Here is a 20,564-nt window from a genome sequence, read left to right on the forward strand (position 1 = left end):
GCCCAGCCAGTCCCCAAGCAGTGCCCCCCCCACCCCGGCCAGCTTTCCCCCAGTTTACATACTGAGCATGACGTCACATGGTATGGAATGTCCCTTTGGCCAGTTTGGGTCAGCTGTCCTGGCTGTGCCCCCTCCCAGCTTCTTGTGCACCTCCAGCCTTCTCAGTCGGTAGAGCATGGGAAGCTGAAAAGTCCTTGACTAGCGTAAGCACTACTTAGCAACAACTAAAACATGGGTGTGTTATCAACATTATTCTCATCCTAAATCCAAAACACAGCACTATACCAGCTACTAGGAAGAAAATTAACTCCATCCCAGCCAAAACAAGGACAACCCGTCCGTGGTTTGGTGGTTTAGTTAGATCTGCTGTGTGCGATGCTGCCACCAGGAGGTATTGTGTACCTGTTAGACTGAGATTGATTTCGCAGTGGAGTATTCCATCACTGGGGAAAAGCTTGTTATATATGGGGTGAGCCTCCCAGACCTTCAACAGCTTCTATTCATTCACTTCTCAGAGTGTATATCACTTGTTTAAAGCAAATATGTAAGAGCTAGTTAATGTAGACCCCTTAGTTTTTTCAGTTGTACCACTTCTCCCGTGTTACGTGTAGCCATGAAATAGAAGTAATCTATCTTAAAAGCCCAGCTATGAAGCCAAAGATGTACTTTTGTGAGCCTGATAGCTTTTGCGGCTTAAGCTTCTCCTTTCCTTTAACTTGTCTGTGCCTGAATGCATGCTGTTTTCTGTTTTTAACAGTGCTGTAATTGAGATGATGTGTATTCTCAACAGTTTCTGCACTGACTTCCAGCCAATGTCCTAGATCTAGACCTTTCTATTAATTTCAAAAATGGAAAACTAGAAGTACTTAGGAAACTTTTATGTCTGCCTTTTGTGTTTTAAATTGTTAAAATATTTCATTCTTTTGAGTACAGAAACAAACTTTAATGCAGCACATTCTCCGATGTGACTATGAGGCTTGCAGACAATACCTGATGAATCTTGAACAAGCAGTTGTCTTGGATCAGAATCCACAAATGCTGCAGACGTTCCTTGGCCATAGATGTGATGGAAATCGCAATATTCTGCATGCTTGTGTGTCTGTATGCTTTCCAACCAGCAACAAAGAAACAAAAGAGGAAGAGGGTGAGCTCAACAATATCATGAAAATACTTTGAAAATAAACTTTTTATGCATTTTCAAGAACATTTGAAATAAAGGCTGCATTCTTCATATATGGGTATCTTAAAATTTAGCACCTAAAATGTGTCCTAGCCTTTCAAAGGTGCGGAGACAACATTTTTATTACTCTCATAAGGATTTATAAGAATTCAATAGTTAAGAATACTAAGCTGTTTTTATTGATTGTAAAAGACAAACTTTTCACATCCACATGTTAATTTTAGATGAAAACAAGTATTTTTCCACCTTTATATCACTAGTATCCCCATTATATCACTAGTAAACTTTTAAGAGAAACGGTATTTAATATTTTTCAAGTGTTATAGTATATGTTAATGCCTCTAATAAGAAATGCTACTTGCAGTTGACATGTTTTAAGAAATGTGAAAGAATGACCTTCAGTTAATGCCAGTTACTGACACCATTTTAAAATGTCTATTAAATACTGTTATGTAAAAAGTATCTTAACAGAACAAGGTTGCTAAGTCAAGCACTCAAAAATTAGGAAATGCCAGAATTAAGTTTACCCATGTGCTATACATGGGTATGCATTGTGAAATGGTCTTTAATTACACCGTCATACTATTTTTTCCACAGGACTACCTCATTCAGTGCACAAGATGGACGGTGCTCACCGAATGGGTAGCTATTCAATATTTCTTTTTATCCTCATCATTCAGTGTGTGGCCCCATTCCTTACTTATTGCACGCCATACAAACCCTGCACTGAATAATGAATGAACTTCCTTGTGGGATTTTGTATGGTGCTGTCATTGAATTTTAGTCATTTATAGACCTTAATTGTTCCTCATATCCCTATTTATAAAATGGGGGTAAATGCTGCAGCTTTCTCATCTCTTGAAGGTATTATAGCTTGAAGTTTTTCTGTATTCAAAGCTATTAACTAATTTTGAGGGTTCTGTTTGAGAAGCCTAGGGCCTGATCTCATTTTTTTGAGTAGGTGTTATTTCAAAACACTTTATTCTAGAGCTGGATTAATAGTAGTTTTAGTTGTTCTGTGAATGTTAATTATTTCTGTGAGTCAGGCACCTTTTAGGTGTCCAGAAATGAGTAAAATGTATCACAATCATCTGTAAAAACTTGTTTCATAAAGTTCTGTTTGCTGTTAGATGTGGCAGAAATAGGTTCCAGTTCTCCAAAGTGATGTTCAGTGGCATTAAACACAAGACAACGCTTCCCCCTCTCCTTGCCAAGCTGTTGCTGCCTTACTACATGCCTTCCAAATGTTGCAGCAAACAAGGCATAAACAGCTTGCTCATTGCTTCATCTTTAGTGTGTCGTCCATCCTGTGCACTGATTGAGGCAGGGGTCTTGTTGCAGGGGGGGGGATGGGACAAAAAAACCCAAAACAAAAAAACAACCCAAAACAAACAAACAAACAAAACCCAACTGCGTAACTGAAGTTTGTTTTACTGTAAGCACACAAGGAAGCTGAAATAAGGATGCATGGGCAAACTTAATCTGACTTTTCCTAATTTGAGTGCTTGTCTTTGCAACCTTGACATTTTTTCAGTAAGTTCATTTGGATGTAATTTAACTTCCTGAAAAATGAAAAATGTGAACCTGATAGAGTTTTAATACCCCTCTGCCTCTCTCTTTCCCCTCACAAAAACTTTTAAAAGGGGATTCATATCTTTAGATTCAAATCACACTCACCTTCCACTGTAACTGTTAGCAATGGATATTAGGACAAGCTCTGTGCATCATCTGGAGGGCAATGGTGACGAATAGTACTGTCTGTAAGTTATACAGCCATCTGTTAAACTGTAAAAGAAGTTTGATTTAGGAGTAAAGGCTTCAATTCCAGACTCCAGATATGATGTTCCTTAACAATTACAGAACATACTGCCCCTTCCTAGCTAGTACCTGCCTGAGATCCATCACTCTTCTTCATACAGATTCCTCCTTAAGTGCCGGAAAGGGAATACTGAGAGCAGGGATAAGATTTTTTTTTTTTTTGTTCTCAGATCCTGTGCCTAGTATCGTCATAGCTCCTGCAGGACTGAATAGATGAATTGCAGGAAAAGTGGCCCCAGACCTGCAAAGCTGGGGGAAGGCTGCTCTGTTTCTCTGTGATTTGATATCTCCTCAGTCTTGCCAACAGAAAGGATCTGGGAAAAGACAGGTCCAAAAGAAATGCCCAAAGCATGTGAAAGCATTAAAGAGTTATGATACTAAATTTCAGATAACTTTTTACTGAACACCTACAAACTGAGTTTTTTCTAGAGAATTGGGACAGGTTTCATTATACATCTTCATACATCCTCCTTAAGTGCCGGAAAGGGAATACTGAGAGCAGGGATAAGATTTTTTTTTTTTTGTTCTCAGATCCTGTGCCTAGTATCGTCATAGCTCCTGCAGGACTGAATAGATGAATTGCAGGAAAAGTGGCCCCAGACCTGCAAAGCTGGGGGAAGGCTGCTCTGTTTCTCTGTGATTTGATATCTCCTCAGTCTTGCCAACAGAAAGGATCTGGGAAAAGACAGGTCCAAAAGAAATGCCCAAAGCATGTGAAAGCATTAAAGAGTTATGATACTAAATTTCAGATAACTTTTTACTGAACACCTACAAACTGAGTTTTTTCTAGAGAATTGGGACAGGTTTCATTATACAACAGAACAGCAAATTACCCTTAGAGCCAGGGCATTTACAATTGATGGGTCTCCAAAAATGAATACTAACTTCATAAGTGGAACAGTGAAAATTCAGTTAGTTTACTGTGGGACCAAGAATAGCTGAAATCTCTCTGTTGCAGAGAATGGTTGTATTGCTTTGTATTGCTTGAGGGATCACTCTCAAGAGCTGTGACCCCCCCGTGTGAGGGGTCCAGAAGTACTATGTGATGGGTCATGAGTTGAGAGAACTAGTGGATCTTAGACAGGAGTACAGCACAAATACAATGGCAATTCATTTACAACTACAGGTGAACTAGTATAGAACTAGGAGCACAAGAGTAATATTCTGCTAAGTGCTTGATAGTCGTCTGCTGTGGGTAGTAGGTGATTTTTGTCTAAGAAACCTGCACGTGCTTGAGAACAAGCAAAACCTAAGATCTTTGCTACTTCAGGTAGTCATGAGTAGAATATCTAAAGAATAAACATACTATAAAAGCTGACAAACACCATTGAATTACCTTATTCTGTGAACTCAAAGTTAAAGGTATTAATAGTACATTCTTGTTTAAAAAAAAAAAAAAAAGAAAAAGGGAATTATCCAGGTCTTAGTACTGTCAGTGGAGAAAATATGCGTGCAGAGGATGGTGACTGTCAGTTTGAAAAGCCTTCAAATGGAAACTGAGCGCTAGCCAGTGCAACTTTGAGACATGTCCTGCAAGAATGATCAGAGTCACTTTAAGGAAATTCTTTTATTTTTCCAGAAATATACCTTTTCCTTCTAGTTTGTACCAAAAATTGGCTTTCACTCTGTTGAAAGGCAAATTGCCCCTCTCCTGGCCTGTATCATGCTAAAAGTGGCTTCTCTTTCAGTTCTTTCTGGATCCATGGCTGTAGTGATTCATAATTTGCTATGTAGTGACTATGCGATCTTTAATTGTCAGTAGCTCCTAAAGAAGCAATGACTGTTACTCTGTGCAAACCTTGTACAGCTGACTTTACTGCTTTATCTGTGTCTTTATGTTGTAGATAAATAAATCTACATTAGGTCTTTGATTCAGGTGGCTGCCTCAAGGTATACTGTAACTGTACAACTAGGCAATTTTTTATATTCTGTATAGCATTTGCCACAATTCGGTCCTCATTATGACTAGGACCTTTAGGTGTTATGGTGCTTAGGGTTTTAGATGTTAGAAGAAATGCTCATTCTTTCTGATGTAAACTGATTGTGCTACCTTATTATAACACAGTTAGTTTTCCAAAGCATGCTCATAAGTAGAGTGTGTATCTTTACAAGCCCACAACTTTGCATTGTTGTTCATGGCTGCTCATTGTGGAGTGTGGGGTTTCTTTTTGTGGTGTTCTGGGTTTTTTTGGTTGTCATTACTTTTGAAGCCTTGATCCAGCAAGTGTCTGGAATCAGCTATGTGATAGGTCCTTGTCTCTTGATGATACTGAAAACTGAAAGCTTGTTCTGGAATTTGGGTGCCTTGAATTTCCTTCCTTGACGGCCTTTTAGAAACCAAACCAAGTCAGAATCATGGTTAAGCTCGTCCAAAATAAAAATTTGTATATGAACCTATGCTGTCCCTCTAAATCTTTAAAAAAAAAAAAAAAAAAAAAAAAAAGCAGGGAACATTTTATGATTAGTGACATTTCATACTTTATACTCCTTCCTTATAATTTTCCCAAGTGAAATTTTGGCACTAACACTTTTCTTAATTTCTCAGAAGCAGAGCGCTCTGAAAGGAATACATTTGCTGAAAGGCTCTCGGCTGTGGAAGCTATTGCAAATGCAATCTCCGTTGTGTCAAGTAATGGTCCAGGAAATCGGGCAGGATCATCAAGCAGCAGAAGGTAAACTGACTAATGCTTTCTTCTTGTTTTCTGTATGCTAATTTCCACATTAATTACCAATCTCTTATTAATTTTTTCCTTCAGTCTAGTTTAAGAATGGGCTCTATTACTAGTTCAAAGTCAGATTTCACTTCTTCAAGCACCAAACTAGAGCTCTAGTGGGTTTTTTGAAGCCTTTTCTGGTGTGAGAACTAATGGTGGGATATTTCTAAACTAATTCTGTTTTCTGGGTTTGGGGCATTGTCTCCTCAGTTGTAAAGTAGAAATGCTCCTCCTTGTGGGGAAAGGGAATTTGAGGATAAGCTCTAGTGTTCTTTACCAAGGAGAATTAAGTATCGTAGAAGTACTATAATAGCACTCAGGCTTGTCCTTTTAAGAGAATTTCTGAGGGAGGTGGTCACTTACACAGATGAATAATACTGAGATCAACATAACACCAGTGGGGAAGAACTTAAGTTGATTCTTTTTATCCTAAGCAATCATTGTTGTAGTGGGAGTCCTTTGTACCAAGATGGCTGTAAAGGATAGGTTTCTGACCCTGACAGAATCCTAATTTCTTATGTCAAATTTATGTTCTTCCTCTTTCCATGATGGTAACTGAGTGGTGCTCACGTCAAGGGAATTTGACGGTATCTGTGCTGAGTTCTAGTCAGTTCAGAGCACTCTGGATGAGGGCACAGTACAATTTTTTTTACTTAGCTCTGTAATCAAAGCAATTGACATGAAATGATGTCTTTATCCTTCCCAAGCTACAGTCCTCATCACTGTGATCTTTTTGATGTGGGAGATAAGGCTAAGGGTTGAAGCTTCCCTCTCACATTCTGTAGGAGACATTACTCTTAAGAGGAAGTGCATTTAAAAAAAAACCAAAAAAACCAAAAAAAAAAACCCCAAACCACCTTTATGTTTGTACCTCTTTGTGTCACACTGGGTTCTTTGGCTTCTACCTTATTCCTACCACCTTTCCCTCTAGTAAGATGATACAAAATTTCTTGAAATTGTTTGCTGACTGTCCTCAGTAAAGTAGTACTTTCATGTTAAATAACTTTAAACAAATAGCTCCTTTCAAAAAAATTTTTTCAAGCACCATTTTTATTCTTTCATTAACCTCTTCTTGCAGTTAGATTTTGAAAAAGCAGCAGCAACAAGAGCAAATCCTTGCACAAGCTTAACACTCCATGGCAATGAGTTTGCGGTAAAAAGAACGTCAAATAGTGGTAATAATGCCCATCAGCAGCTGCTCCCTGCGAGAGGCAGTGCTGTGGTGACTAGGGATGCATACTGGGCTCAAATCTGCCTTGATACGTTGCTGGCTGACTCTTCTTTCAAGGCCATTATATTCTGTTGCAACAAAATGGAATACAGGAATGAAAAATACCTCTTTGCTCATTCTTCTTTACGCTGAAGAAAAATGGAGACAAGAATAGTTTGGTTTCCTTTTTCAATGTGAAATTCTGCTTTAAAATGTTATCATTATAAATGAAAATGAGATAGTATTTTTACCTTGGTTTTGTATTCAGTCTGAGATTAAGGGAAATGATGAGAAGGTCCTTGAGAGCTGCTGGATTGGGCAGACATGAAGCTGGTGCTTCGTCAAGTGATCACCAAGACCCGGTTTCTCCACCAATAGCTCCTCCCAGCTGGGTTCCAGATCCTCCTGCAATGGATCCGGGTAAGTCTGCTCATGTATCACATTAGACTGTAGAATGAGAGATTTAATAAAGGAACCGATGGCTTTTAATGTAAATCACTTAGATTTCAGCGTGAAACTAAAATACCTAATGTCATTGAGGTAGCAAGAGGTCATTGAGGTAGCTTTAAGAGTTTACTGAAGACTTAACAGCTGTTTTTAAATCCGGTGTGTGTCTTTCTAACGCTGGTGTCAAACTTCTGTGACGTGTGTTTTGTAATGTTGAGTTACTTTACTAATCTAGGAATGTGGCCGTTTGTAGGAAAGAGTACCAATTAAATACAGAAAACCTGCAGTGTGTTAGACATTTGCAGAAAGAGCATGTTGTTAGGGATGTTTTTATGTATTGATATACATCCTGCTGTTCTGTTTACTGAAAGATGGTGACATTGATTTTATCCTGGCCCCCGCTGTGGGATCTCTTACCACAGCAGCGACTGGCACCGGCCAAGGACCTAGCACCTCCACAATACCAGGTGAGGGCATACTGCTTATCTGATTACGCTATAGAAGGAAAATGATTTCAAAAGCTGTCTTTGCTTGCACAGACTTTCTGCATATGGAGATGCCTCTTATCAGATGAAGATTGGATTGAAGCAGAATTTCACAAGTGTGCAGAAAGTAAATTAAGCACCATGCTGTGTTTTATGTAAAAATTATTTTTACCTGGGGAATGACAAATATGTAAAAATATGGAATTCAGTATGAAATTGGGATTACTGTCTGTATTTCAGAATGTAATTTGGAACTGAAATTTACAGTACTTCAGTGAAATATTGCTGAAACTGGCAAACCACTGAATAGTCGAGCTACTGATTAATTACCCCAGTGAAACATTGAATTATTTGCTTTTAATAGGTAGTCATTTTCTGAGGAAAAACTGTTTCTCTGCAGTTTTTTTTTTCTCATTACAGGTCCTTCTACTGAACCATCTGTAGTAGAATCAAAGGATCGGAAGGCAAATGCTCATTTCATACTGAAATTACTATGTGATAGTGTTGTTTTACAACCTTATCTTCGAGAATTACTGTCAGCTAAGTAAGGATTTTCATATGAATTCTCACTATCCTTTGTAATGTTACATCAGCTGAAATTTATTACATAGAAGCCTTTTAAAGGTTATTTAAAGGCGCATTAGTTAAAATGGAGAATGTTAGAATATTGGCTGTATTTGTGTCCTGCCATCCCTTAAAATTGGGTCTATTTCACGGAAGTAAAACAAATAAAAGAGTGCTTATTCACTCCGTGGTTTTTCTGTTTGCAAAAGATAAGCAGTGCTAAGTCTTCATGTATTTGTTTCCTACCTCTCCTGTTATAACAAAAAATTTCAGTGTGTTTTAACTTGTCTGTCGTTTTTTTCCCTAGGGATGCAAGAGGCATGACACCATTTATGTCGGCAGTTAGCGGCCGGGCATATCCTGCTGCAATTACAATTCTAGAAACTGCACAGAAAATTGCTAAAGGTACACCAGTTTCAGTAATTATTAGCATGTGGTTTCCTTCTAAAGTTTGGCATGTGTATTAACAGTGCTTTTTTGTGTGTGAAATTACATGTGCTTGAGCAACTGGTGATGGTGGTAAACACCTCTTTCCAAAACACTGTATATTGCTGCATGTTTTGGAAATCTTGCTATTATGGAGTATCTTCCTCTTCTGTAGTGTGTATATTACAATAGATTTCTATGAATATTAATGGTTTTGTGTTCTGTATAGTCTTTTCAGTATTCATCCACTAATCAGTGGATTAAGGTACTATTTTTCAGCAGCACAAAGGTATCACCTGGAACTTCTTTCTTTGAATTGGAAAAAATGATATGACAAAGTAGTATGCCAAGCTAGATCCTGTTCCTGAAAAGACTTCTATACAAACACATGTTTTGTGACTCTCTTTCGATGTTGGTATTTAATTGTTTAAGAGAAATATGTGAAGCTGAACTTCAGGAGAAACTTAAGCAGATTAGAACTGGTGTGACAAGGTCTATAGGACTGTGTGTATTCCTTATAAGAATATTGCCCATAAATTATTTTTTAATCCTTCAAAATGGTGATCCACTGAATTGGTTAGAATACCCGTGAATTTAAAACTGGGGAAGGGTTGGTGGTTGTATTTTTCAGTCAGGAATTTGCAGCAGCTTCTATAAGAAATACCTGTAATGTGACAAGCAGAAAGCTTTCTCAAAAAACTGACAGACTTTATTCAAACTTCTAATTCTGTATGGGATTTTGTAATGGCAAATGTCTGTCAAGAATGGTTCTGTTGGTGGGGTTTTGTTATTTTTTTAGGTTGTTTTTAACACTGGTATTCTATTGTTCTTTTAGCTGAAGCAACTTCCAGTGAAAAAGAAGATGATGTGTTTATGGGAATGGTTTGTCCTTCTGGTACAAATCCAGATGACTCTCCTTTGTATGTTTTGTGTTGTAATGATACATGCAGTTTTACGTGGACTGGTGCAGAACATATCAACCAAGTAAGGCTTTTTTTTTTAAGTAAATAGGAATGTGTTTCAACCACATATTGTGTTAGCCTACTAATCTAATTTTTAAATTATTGAAGTTGCATTGTTTTAATTACTGTAACTTTTAAGTCTGGTATAGTTATTGCCTCCTCTAATTGATTTGTACTCTGAAAGCTGGCTGTGTTGGTCAGAATATGGCTGTTTGGGTGTGGCTTTTCCCCTCTGGCTAGCTTTGGCAAAAATTTTGATGGAAACGGCTCTTTGAAAACACTGAATATTCTAACGACAAAGTTTCACTTTCTAGAATTGACTTACTTCTAAGTGAAGGCATCAGTTTGAACAAGTGCAATTTTACTGTAACCTGAAATGCTGTGAGATTGCAAGCACTGTAGGGAGAAAACTATGCATAATATTTTTGGTAAATTTTTTTTTAGGATATATTTGAATGCCGAACTTGTGGCCTATTGGAATCTCTTTGTTGTTGCACAGAATGTGCAAGGGTCTGTCACAAAGGACATGACTGCAAGTAAGTATTGTGTTCTGTTTCTTATAATTAAATCAATGTTTTGTGGTTTCATTTGTTTACTGAGAGTTAATAGTTTTTTTCCTTGGTTGAAGTGTTCAGATATTAGAGAACAGAAGATTAACAAAATATTTAAAATATCTTCTTTTCCTTCTGCTCTGTAAGATTTATTTTATGGGCCAGAACTGAAAGAGTAACCTTGAAGCAGTCTTGCACTTTTCACTTTGTAGAGTTTAGAGTAAATGAGTAATTCTAACACCCTCAAAGTGTTTAATATTCTAAGAATAATATATCTAAATAATACCATGTTTTCATTTTGGGTGCCTCCAAGAGTTTTCTGAAACCAGTGAATCCTGATGACAGATCATTCTTGTAAACTTTCAGAAAGAAGTGTAGCATATTAATCTCTAAGATCAACTGTAATAAAGGGAAAAGTGAGCAAGCAGTCAAATGAACAGTCAAGATGTCTCTGATCAACCTGGCCAAAGCTTTGAAGCTGCAGATGTTTTGTGCCACTGTTACAGGGTGTAAATGTTACAGCATTAATATCCTAGCTATAATAAGCTAACAGATACAATTATAAAGATATTCTCAGCATTGTAACAATTACTGAGATTCTACTGCGTGTTGTGAGGATTTCCAACTTAACTGTCTTGGCTGAAGGCTATTTTGGGGAAGAATGAACGGTCTTGGATGAGTTTTACTAAGGCACTATGAAAAGCTCTGTAGTGTGAAACTGCCCTCTTAAAATGAGTGTAGGAAACAAGAATAGCAAATGTCAAGTGTTGCCACGTATAAACTCTGCATTTCTCTTTTAAGCTAGGTGTTGGCATCTTGCTACTATAATAAACAAAAAACTCTAGCAGGAATCTTAATGTGTAGACTAACACCCTCAGCCTATGTAGAAAATATTTGGTATATTACTGAACAGCATTGCAGCTCACCTTTTCTATTTCTTGTAGGCTCAAACGAACGTCTCCAACAGCCTACTGTGATTGCTGGGAAAAGTGCAAGTGTAAAACGCTAATTGCTGGACAAAAGTCTGCTCGCCTTGATCTCCTTTACCGCCTGCTTACCACCACAAATCTTGTTACCATGCCAAATAGCAGGCAAGTTCATATTTGCAATGACTAGGACAGAATAATTTTTATTATTTTTAAGTATGTGCTATATCATATCTCCACTAATCAATTTTTCATTACAGGGGAGAACATCTGCTGCTGTTTTTAGTACAGACAGTTGCCAGGCAAACTGTGGAACACTGCCAGTACAGACCACCTAGAATTAGGGAAGATCGTAATCGTAAAACTGCAAATCCTGAAGGTAAGAGCTGTTTCAGTGAAATAAACGGCAAATTCCATATTTCAGTACCTCTTTCTTATATTGCTTTTTTTGTCTCTTTAGATTCTGATATGCCTGATCATGATTTAGAACCGCCTCGTTTTGCCCAGCTTGCTTTGGAACGTGTTTTGCAGGACTGGAATGCACTGAAGTCCATGATCATGTTTGGCTCCCAGGAAAATAAAGACCCGTGTGTATTTACACATAGTTGTCAATGTAAACTTTGATCTGATCTTTGCGACCTGCTGACTTATATAAAATTTATTTCCTTTCTTTTTGTTTTTTCCAAGTCTTAGTGCAAGCAGTAGGATAGGTCATCTTCTGCCTGAAGAACAAGTTTACCTTAATCAGCAAAGTGGAACTATTCGCTTGGACTGTTTTACGCATTGCCTTATTGTCAAGTGTACGGCAGACATTTTGGTAAGCACTCTTAGCCATGTTTTACATAGATTTTTGGAATAATGTGATATTATAGTGTATCTCAGGTGGTACACTTGGAGACTAATTTAAAAATAACTTCAAGTTAGTTGTGTTTTTGTGAATTTATACTGTTATGACTGTGGTCTCCCTTGAAACAAGACAGATTAAGATTTAATGCTTCTAAATTACACACCATTATTGGGTTTGTTTCTACAGCTCTTAGATACTTTGCTGGGTACTCTGGTAAAGGAATTGCAAAACAAGTATACACCAGGACGTAGAGAAGAAGCTATTGCTGTTACAATGAGATTCCTGCGTTCTGTGGCAAGAGTGTTTGTCATTCTTAGTGTGGAAATGGCTTCCTCCAAAAAGAAAAAGTAAGTGGGGGGTGTGTGTGTGTGTGTTGGTTGTGGTGTTTTGGGGTTTTTTTTATTATTTAAATATTTATTCTCTTTTTAAATGAGTTGCTACAAATCAACAATAGGCAGAAACATCTGAATTAATCTGCAGTCTGTAGGCAGCATTGTGTGTAAAGGTGCAAACCTCAAGATTGCACAATAGCTGCTGCTATGTCATGTAGCTTCTTAATACAACGCTTGTTAAACTTACATGTTCATACTGAACCTTTCTGTTTAAAATGCTAGGATTTTTGGAAGTAGGGTTTTTTAACATGTTAAAATTGCAATCTATGGTTGGTTGTTAGTAATAGATTTAGATATCCAGCCTCTAGTCTCGAATTACTGATTGATAAATGTTTTTGACTGACTTAAATAGCTGTGCATATTATTACTATACACACATGAATGTATCAGTTAAAGATAATTGTCTTGACTTTTTGAAAAAAAAATTTTATATCGCCATAAAGTGTTGGGTTTTGTTTTTTTTTTAAGACATATTTGACCTTTATTTTTCTGTATTTTTTTCCCCTAGCAATTTTATTCCACAGCCAATTGGAAAATGTAAACGTGTATTCCAGGCATTATTGCCCTACGCTGTTGAAGAGTTGTGCAATGTAGCAGAATCTCTAATTATTCCAGTCAGGATGGGAATTGCACGTCCTACAGCACCCTTTACTCTTGCTAGCACTAGTATAGATGCCATGCAGGGAAGTGAAGAACTGTTTTCTGTGGAGCCTCTGCCACCCAGACCATCATCTGACCAGTCTAGCAGGTAAAATTTGCTAAAGCTCACTATTCATTCTTGTTGAAGGCGGTTTTGTTTTGGGTTTTTGTTAGCTTTTCATTAACAGAGGTACGGTGAGGCTTCTTATTCTGGCCAAGCATTTTGGAAGTACTTTCCTGCTGACAGATTTCTATAGTAATTTAGGTTCATAGTGACATCCAGAGGTCCAAATCTACTTTTTTTGGGTTTTTTTTTTTGTTTTTTTAAAGTTCTAGTCAATCTCAGTCATCCTACATCATAAGGAATCCTCAGCAAAGACGAATCAGCCAGTCGCAACCAGTTCGTGGCAGGGATGAAGAGCAAGATGATATTGTTTCAGCAGATGTGGAAGAGGTCAGATTTCTTTTTTTGTACCTTTTTTTCCTTTTCAGTATGGCACCTAATGCATTAGCACATGCTTTAAGATCTGAACCAGAAATCCATGCATCAAGACTTCTGATTTGCAAAAGATATTGAGTAGTACTTCATGAAGTCCTACCATGCCATAAGCATTTTGTTTTAACAGAGCTTTGTAATCATTGTTTTGTATTCAGCAATATTTAAGTAATTTCAAAGTATACTAAGTGCCTTGCATTTGACAGGAGTACAGTATGATTTAGAATACTAATAAATACATCTGTCATTTCCTTTATATATAAACTTATGCTATATTATAACTCCCTGTTAAAAAAGTTTTTAAGTCTTTCAGCATGTGGTTGATATTTTACGTAGGTTCTATTAGAGAACTATATTTAGAAGCAATATTTAGAAACTAGTTCTAGGTTTTATAGTCAGTTTTACCCTTTCATTATTATCTAATGCATTATCTAAGCATTAAAATTATCTAATTATCTAAGCATTAAAATGTAATGTCCAAGGCTGTGTTTTATTTGTGGGCCTGATTTTGTTTTTTTCCACAACACTGGACTGTGCAACCATGTACAACTACTGTGACTGTAAATTGACTTTCTGTTTACGTCAGTTCAATTGTGAGGTCATCTTTCTTATTAGATGTGGGGTTTTGTTTCTCAGTTTTTAAATCAAATTTTGCACTGAGATAATCTGTAGATTATCTCTGATATGGAAGATATTCTAGCATAAAATTACAATGCTCTTTCCAGGTTGAGGTAGTTGAGGGGGTAGCTGGTGAAGAAGACCATCATGATGAACAGGAAGAACATGGTGAAGAAAATGCTGAAGCAGAAGGACAGCATGATGAGCATGATGAAGATGGTACGTATAATGTACATCACACACATTACAGCTTGGATGAGCAAACTGCATCAAAAACAAAAAGCATCTTTGGAGTCACCAATGATAATGATTTGGGAGACTTGCATGAGTGGAGAGAATCCAATTCTCTTTCTAAACATGAGATATTTTGTATATTGTTTTTATAGGCAGTGATATGGAGTTGGATTTGCTAGCTGCTGCTGAAACAGAAAGCGACAGTGAGAGTAACCACAGTAATCAGGACAATGCTAGTGGGCGCAGAAGTGTTGTCACTGCAGCTACTGCTGGGTCAGAAGCAGGTACGCCACATCATCTTGTGTTTAATCTAGCTGTTTAAATTTAGATATTAGGATTAAGTTGTACAGGGAAAAGAAATGTGTTAGTGATTGAATATGGCTTTAACAAGGGCAGAAATGGCTTCATCTAAAAAATACTATTCTTTGCCTTTGGATCTGGACTGCATCCAGCACTCCAGAGGCATACTGGAGAAATTACTTACTTCACTAGATTGGACAGAGCAAGAATTACTTGGTTATGACATTTTAACAAATACCTTTCCCTTGTAATTTTATTTTCCTTTTCTTTATTTTTTTCTCTTTACCCAGCTTCTTCCTTCCCACCTCTGCCTTCCCCACATTTCCTGTTTTTCCTTTGCTTTTCCTTTGCCTGTAATTGTAAGGTAGTATGCAGACTTTTTGGACAAGGAGATGTGCTAAGATGTGGCCTATCTTTTTTGCTCTTATGGACCTTCTGCATGTGTTAGCCAGAGATTACCTTGCACTCTTGTGAAGTGAAATGAAATGTTTTCACTCATTTTTAGTGTAGAAGTTAGATATGGTTTAAAACAAGACACAAAACCTGACCAATCATTTTAAGGCTTTTTGAAAGCAATTGCTCTGCTGTCCAGTTTGGAAGCATAGTTTCTAGAATTCATTGCCTGGGGGCAGAATCAGTGAAGCATAGTTTCTAGAATTCATTGCCTGGGGGGAATCAGTGAAGAATTTTTAAATCAAATTATTTCTTAATTTATCTTTTGAAATGTAAGTAATCTTACTGCTTTTTCATGAAACCTATGGAAAATTAGCAGTATGTTATAAGGATAATTCGTTGAAGATTTTCAGTAGTGGTACTTGAACCTTTTTAGTACGTGTAGTTTCTTCTCATGGAAAAAGTTCACGATGCTGACATGATACATGTATACGTGCACAGATGTGTTATTTCTTAATTTATCTTTTGAAATGTAAGTAATCTTACTGCTTTTTCATGAAACCTATGGAAAATTAGCAGTATGTTATAAGGATAATTCGTTGAAGATTTTCAGTAGTGGTACTTGAACCTTTTTAGTACGTGTAGTTTCTTCTCATGGAAAAAGTTCACGATGCTGACATGATACATGTATACGTGCACAGATGTGTAGTTCTCAGTTACTGTTTATTGCTTATTTTCCTCAACAGGAGCTAGCAGTGTTCCAGCATTTTTTTCTGAAGATGACTCTCAATCAAATGATTCCAGTGACTCTGACAGCAGCAGCAGTCAGAGCGATGACATAGAGCAGGAGACGTTCATGCTTGATGAGCCTCTGGAACGAACCACAAATAGCTCACATGCCAATGGTGCTGCCCAAGCTCCCCGTTCCATGCAATGGGCTGTACGTAATACCCAAAACCAGAGGACTACTAGCACTGCTCCTTCTAGTACGTCAGCCCCAGCAGGCAAGTCTGAGTAAAATGCATGCATGAATGTCAGTTAACTCTGGCTTTGTTCCTTCCTCTGTTTTTGTTGGTTCTCTTAAGGATGAAATCTTACTATTTGTCTTAGAAGGACAGTGCTGAACTATCTTGACTGTTCCAGTTCTAGTTTTGAATTTAAAAAAAGGAAGGATCTGTTGTAGTTCTTAAGAAGATATGCGTATGCTTACTGTAGCTAGTAACTTTTTGCTAGTTACGGTTGTGATGTTAGTAATATTTACAAGTTTACATTTAAATATGTAAACTGTAACATGTAAATATTTACAATTTACATTTCTAGAAATGTTCATGATATCAGTCAATACAGAAAATAGGTGGCAAAGGTTAAATAAATTCATTAATGTCATACCTTCTGTTATGTTTAGCAAGTTCAGCGGGCTTGATTTACATTGATCCATCAAACCTACGTCGGAGCGGTACCATCAGTACGAGTGCTGCAGCAGCAGCTGCAGCACTTGAAGCCAGCAATGCAAGCAGCTATTTAACATCTGCAAGCAGTTTAGCAAGAGCATACAGTATTGTGATACGGCAGATATCTGATCTGATGGGTCTGATTCCCAAGTACAATCATTTAGTATACTCCCAGATCCCAGCTGCAGTGAAGCTGACTTACCAAGATGCAGTTAACTTGCAGGTAAGAACATCCAAATCTCTGTAGAGAAATTTTAATAACGTCAATACAGTTGGGTTTTTTTAGGTAAAATCATAGAATTGTTGAGGTTGAAAGTGACCTCTGAAGATTGTCTAGTCCAAATTCCCTGCAGGGTCAACAGGAGAAGGCTGGCTTCTCAGGACTGTGTCCAGTTAGGTTTTGAGTATCTCCAAGGATGGAGACTCCACAACTGCTCTGGGCAACCTGTTAAATGTTTGACAACTCTCATAGTAAAAAAGTTTTTTCTTGAGTTTAAATGGACTTTCCAGGTATTTCAGTTTGTGCCTGTTGCCTCTTGTCCATTCACTGGATATCACTGAGAAGAGTCAGGCTCTGTATACTTTATACTTTTTTTATCAGATATTTATACACACTGATAAGATCTTCCTGAGTTTGTTTCTTGAGTCTAAACTGTCCCAGCTCTCTCAGCCTCTCCTCATATGAGAGATAGTGTAGGCTGAAGCAGCTGTAGTTACTAATTCCATTAAATTGTTCGTATTTCATATACATATATTCTTTCAAAAAAGGAATTTCAGTTGATTTTTTTTTCGTAACTAAGTCTGACTGGTATCTAATCAGCAGTTAAGTCAGGATTGACTGCTTTGGACATACTAGTGATCTCTACTAGAGATCTTTTGCCCTATTCGTTTTGACGTGAACTGTTGAGTCTATAAAAGAAGAAAGTTACTAAGGGCCAAATAATTAAATGAGATAAAAGATTTGTACAGGTAAATGTACTGTTCGCTGTCCCTTCTTTCAGGGACATGATCATCCTTTCCCTGTTATGTGCATATTTTTTGGTACAGTGCTCTTGACTGTCGTTTTTTGAAAATATATGTAAAATGCATCTTTAGAGAAAATATGCGAAAGGGAAGACTGGTATCTGGCATGTATAGAAAGACGTTTCAGAGATCAACCACACAGGAGGAACTTCAGTGTGTTCAGAAAGTGTGTAACAATTTGCATGTGGGCATAGTGTATAGAGTGAAATCATCTGTACTGAATTTAGTACAAAAATCAACTGTCAGAATAATACCGCTGCTTTGGGGAGCCCAAGAAATCAAGTGATGCTGTTTTCTGTTAGTAGTACTGTGCGCTGGGATGTGGAAACCGGATGACAATATATTTACTTGTAATTGAGCCACAAAGTATTTGTATGGCTCTATTTTCACAGCGTGATGGGACAAAAAGGCTTCTGAGTTGGGAGAGGAATGTTACAAAGATATTCTGGGATCAAACACTGGGCAAAATATGCAGGGAAAGAAATAAGAGAACATAGTTTTATTATGGAGGAGGCTAAAATCAGTTTCTGTTCAGGAGATTCTTAGTGGGAAAATACTGTCTCTGCTGAGCAGAGATGTTTTGCAAAGGGTACCTTTTTGCCAGATGAGTGCACAGGAGAGCTGTCCAGCTGAGGCAGCAAGAGATTTGTATTAGCATGTGAAAGCTTGACAGCAGAGGTTTCATTTGGATACAGAAACGGGGTTGAGACAGCATTTTGTTAGTTTAGTGGATACAAGAACATTTGAAGTGTGAGGGATGTTTTTGAAGACCATAATGTAGAGGAGTGAAGAAAGCAGACTGATGTTGGATTAAAAAAACCAAACAAGTCAATGGAGTTAGCAAATGACAAGAAAAGCAGTCTCCAGAGCCAGTACTGGGAACAGGTAAAGAAAAGACTGGAGCAGGAGGAGAGGTTTGTGTGCAGACATAGTTCTCTATGCAGGTCTTAACTTTGTCATCTTCACTGAGTAAGCTACAAGGGGTGAAGAATAGTGAAAGATCTGGCTGGTGAATGCCATAGCAGGATGAGGGCTGTTAAAGCTACTAGAAAGTCAGGAATTGGACCAAAATCCCCAAGATGTGCGCACCTGGGAGATGCTGGGTGGTCATAAGGTGAGGAGTAGAAGAGATGCCCAAAAGAGAGAGAGGGATGATGAGAATGCTTTACAGACACCAAGGTATTAAGTGATGAGAGCTGCATACCACTACAGTAAATCAGCAGTCTCAGTAGAGCTTTCGGAAACTGTTCATTTGTCATTCTTGAATGTGGTTTTACAGCCTCTTTGTTTGTAGAGAATCACGTGTAACTGTAAAAGCCATGGTGGAGGCTTATGTTGAGATTGCATTCTCATCATCTAGTTCTACTGTTTGCAAAACTCATTAAATCTCATTTTCTGTAGAATTACGTAGAAGAAAAGCTTATTCCTACTTGGAATTGGATGGTTAGTATCATGGACTCTACTGAAGCTCAGCTGCGTTACGGTTCTGCGTTAGCATCTGCTGGTGATCCTGGGCATCCAAATCATCCGCTCCACGCTTCTCAGAACTCAGCCAGAAGGGAAAGGATGACAGCCCGTGAGGAAGCTAGCTTAAGAACACTTGAGGGAAGAAGGTATGAAAATAGTTTGATTACTGCATGCGATACGAATTACCAGTTTTACAGTCAAATCTTCTTGTTCACTGACATTTTAGGAATCTAATTTTGTAATGCAGCAGTGTAGTTACTGTTTTGATTTGTTGGCTTCCTGTGTTGTTGCTACTATCTGGTTTATTCTGACGCACTAGATTCATCTCGAGTATTAACTGTTTATAATGTACTGCACCTGAGCTGCTTATAGTAAAGCATAAAACTATGATTGTTGCTCTTATTATCACACTGTTTTTGTGGGTGGGGTTTTTTGAGTTTTTACATCCATATTTGAAATATAGAGACTAATATGTAAAGGACGCATTCTACTGTGATGCCTGATCTCTCTGTATTCAATCCTTTTCTTTCACTAGACGTGCTACTTTACTCAGTGCTCGTCAGGGAATGATGTCAGCACGTGGTGATTTCCTGAACTACGCACTGTCTTTGATGCGTTCTCACAATGATGAGCACTCAGATGTTCTTCCTGTTCTAGATGTCTGTTCACTAAAGCATGTAGCATACGTTTTTCAAGCCCTTATTTATTGGATTAAAGCAATGAATCAACAGACAACATTGGATACTCCTCAGCTGGAACGGAAAAGGTATCAAGGCTGACTCATAGAAACAAAAACTTTTGCAAAAAGTGGCGTATGCCCTTTTGTTTCAGTCATTGGCATTGTTACTCAGCAACTCATAAATATATACATATAGCTGTATATCTATGTTTGTGTGTAGTAACATGCATATTATAAAAAGAATATATATAATGGTATATAATGTAAGTATGTTTGATGGATTAGCCTCTTGCAGTATCCTGTTCAAATGTTTTTATGCTGATTGCTGTAAAAGGTTTTCTTACCACTGAAACTTGAGTTTGATTTTTAACTCCACGGCAGTGCCTCTAAAAGATGTACTCAGGACAGTTTCTCAGCTGAAGAATGCAGTTTGCTCCTCACATTTAACATGATAACAACTCATTTAGAATTCTGTCAAACGTGTTGCAAATGACATGGGAGAAAATATCAAAGTCTGGTATGATGGGCTTAGTAGTTCTGTCTTCCATTTGGTTGTGGATATTTGAGACTTACCTGATGATTTAAAGCACAGTAGGGAAATCAATAGCTGAAAATGTCCTTAAATTGAAAATCCCTGGTACTTCAACTGTAGCATTTTACAAGGTGCATGTATTACTTTTTAAAACGTTGTAAGATTTTTTTTTAAGAAATGTTCTTTGATCTGAAATGGCAATTAATGATC

General features: G+C 37.6%; 1 protein-coding gene across 1 annotated transcript in view; it reads left to right on the forward strand.

Moving 5' to 3' along the window:
* The window catches only part of UBR5 (ubiquitin protein ligase E3 component n-recognin 5), a 74,182-nt gene that overhangs the window by 38,367 nt on the left and 15,251 nt on the right, over positions 1-20,564 (forward strand). Inside the window, 22 exon segments of the mRNA XM_009277137.2 lie at positions 934-1,144; positions 1,778-1,822; positions 5,544-5,670; positions 7,191-7,342; positions 7,741-7,836; positions 8,275-8,398; positions 8,726-8,823; positions 9,680-9,828; positions 10,251-10,342; positions 11,302-11,448; positions 11,544-11,662; positions 11,744-11,870; positions 11,971-12,100; positions 12,317-12,477; positions 13,031-13,270; positions 13,492-13,615; positions 14,383-14,494; positions 14,662-14,793; positions 15,949-16,206; positions 16,608-16,876; positions 19,078-19,289; positions 19,679-19,909. Coding sequence (XP_009275412.1) covers positions 934-1,144; positions 1,778-1,822; positions 5,544-5,670; positions 7,191-7,342; positions 7,741-7,836; positions 8,275-8,398; positions 8,726-8,823; positions 9,680-9,828; positions 10,251-10,342; positions 11,302-11,448; positions 11,544-11,662; positions 11,744-11,870; positions 11,971-12,100; positions 12,317-12,477; positions 13,031-13,270; positions 13,492-13,615; positions 14,383-14,494; positions 14,662-14,793; positions 15,949-16,206; positions 16,608-16,876; positions 19,078-19,289; positions 19,679-19,909 — 3,356 coding nt within the window.

The sequence above is a fragment of the Aptenodytes forsteri genome, unplaced genomic scaffold, assembly GCF_000699145.1.
Source record: "Aptenodytes forsteri isolate BGI_AS27 unplaced genomic scaffold, ASM69914v1 Scaffold145, whole genome shotgun sequence".
Classification (NCBI taxonomy): Eukaryota; Metazoa; Chordata; class Aves; order Sphenisciformes; family Spheniscidae; genus Aptenodytes; species Aptenodytes forsteri.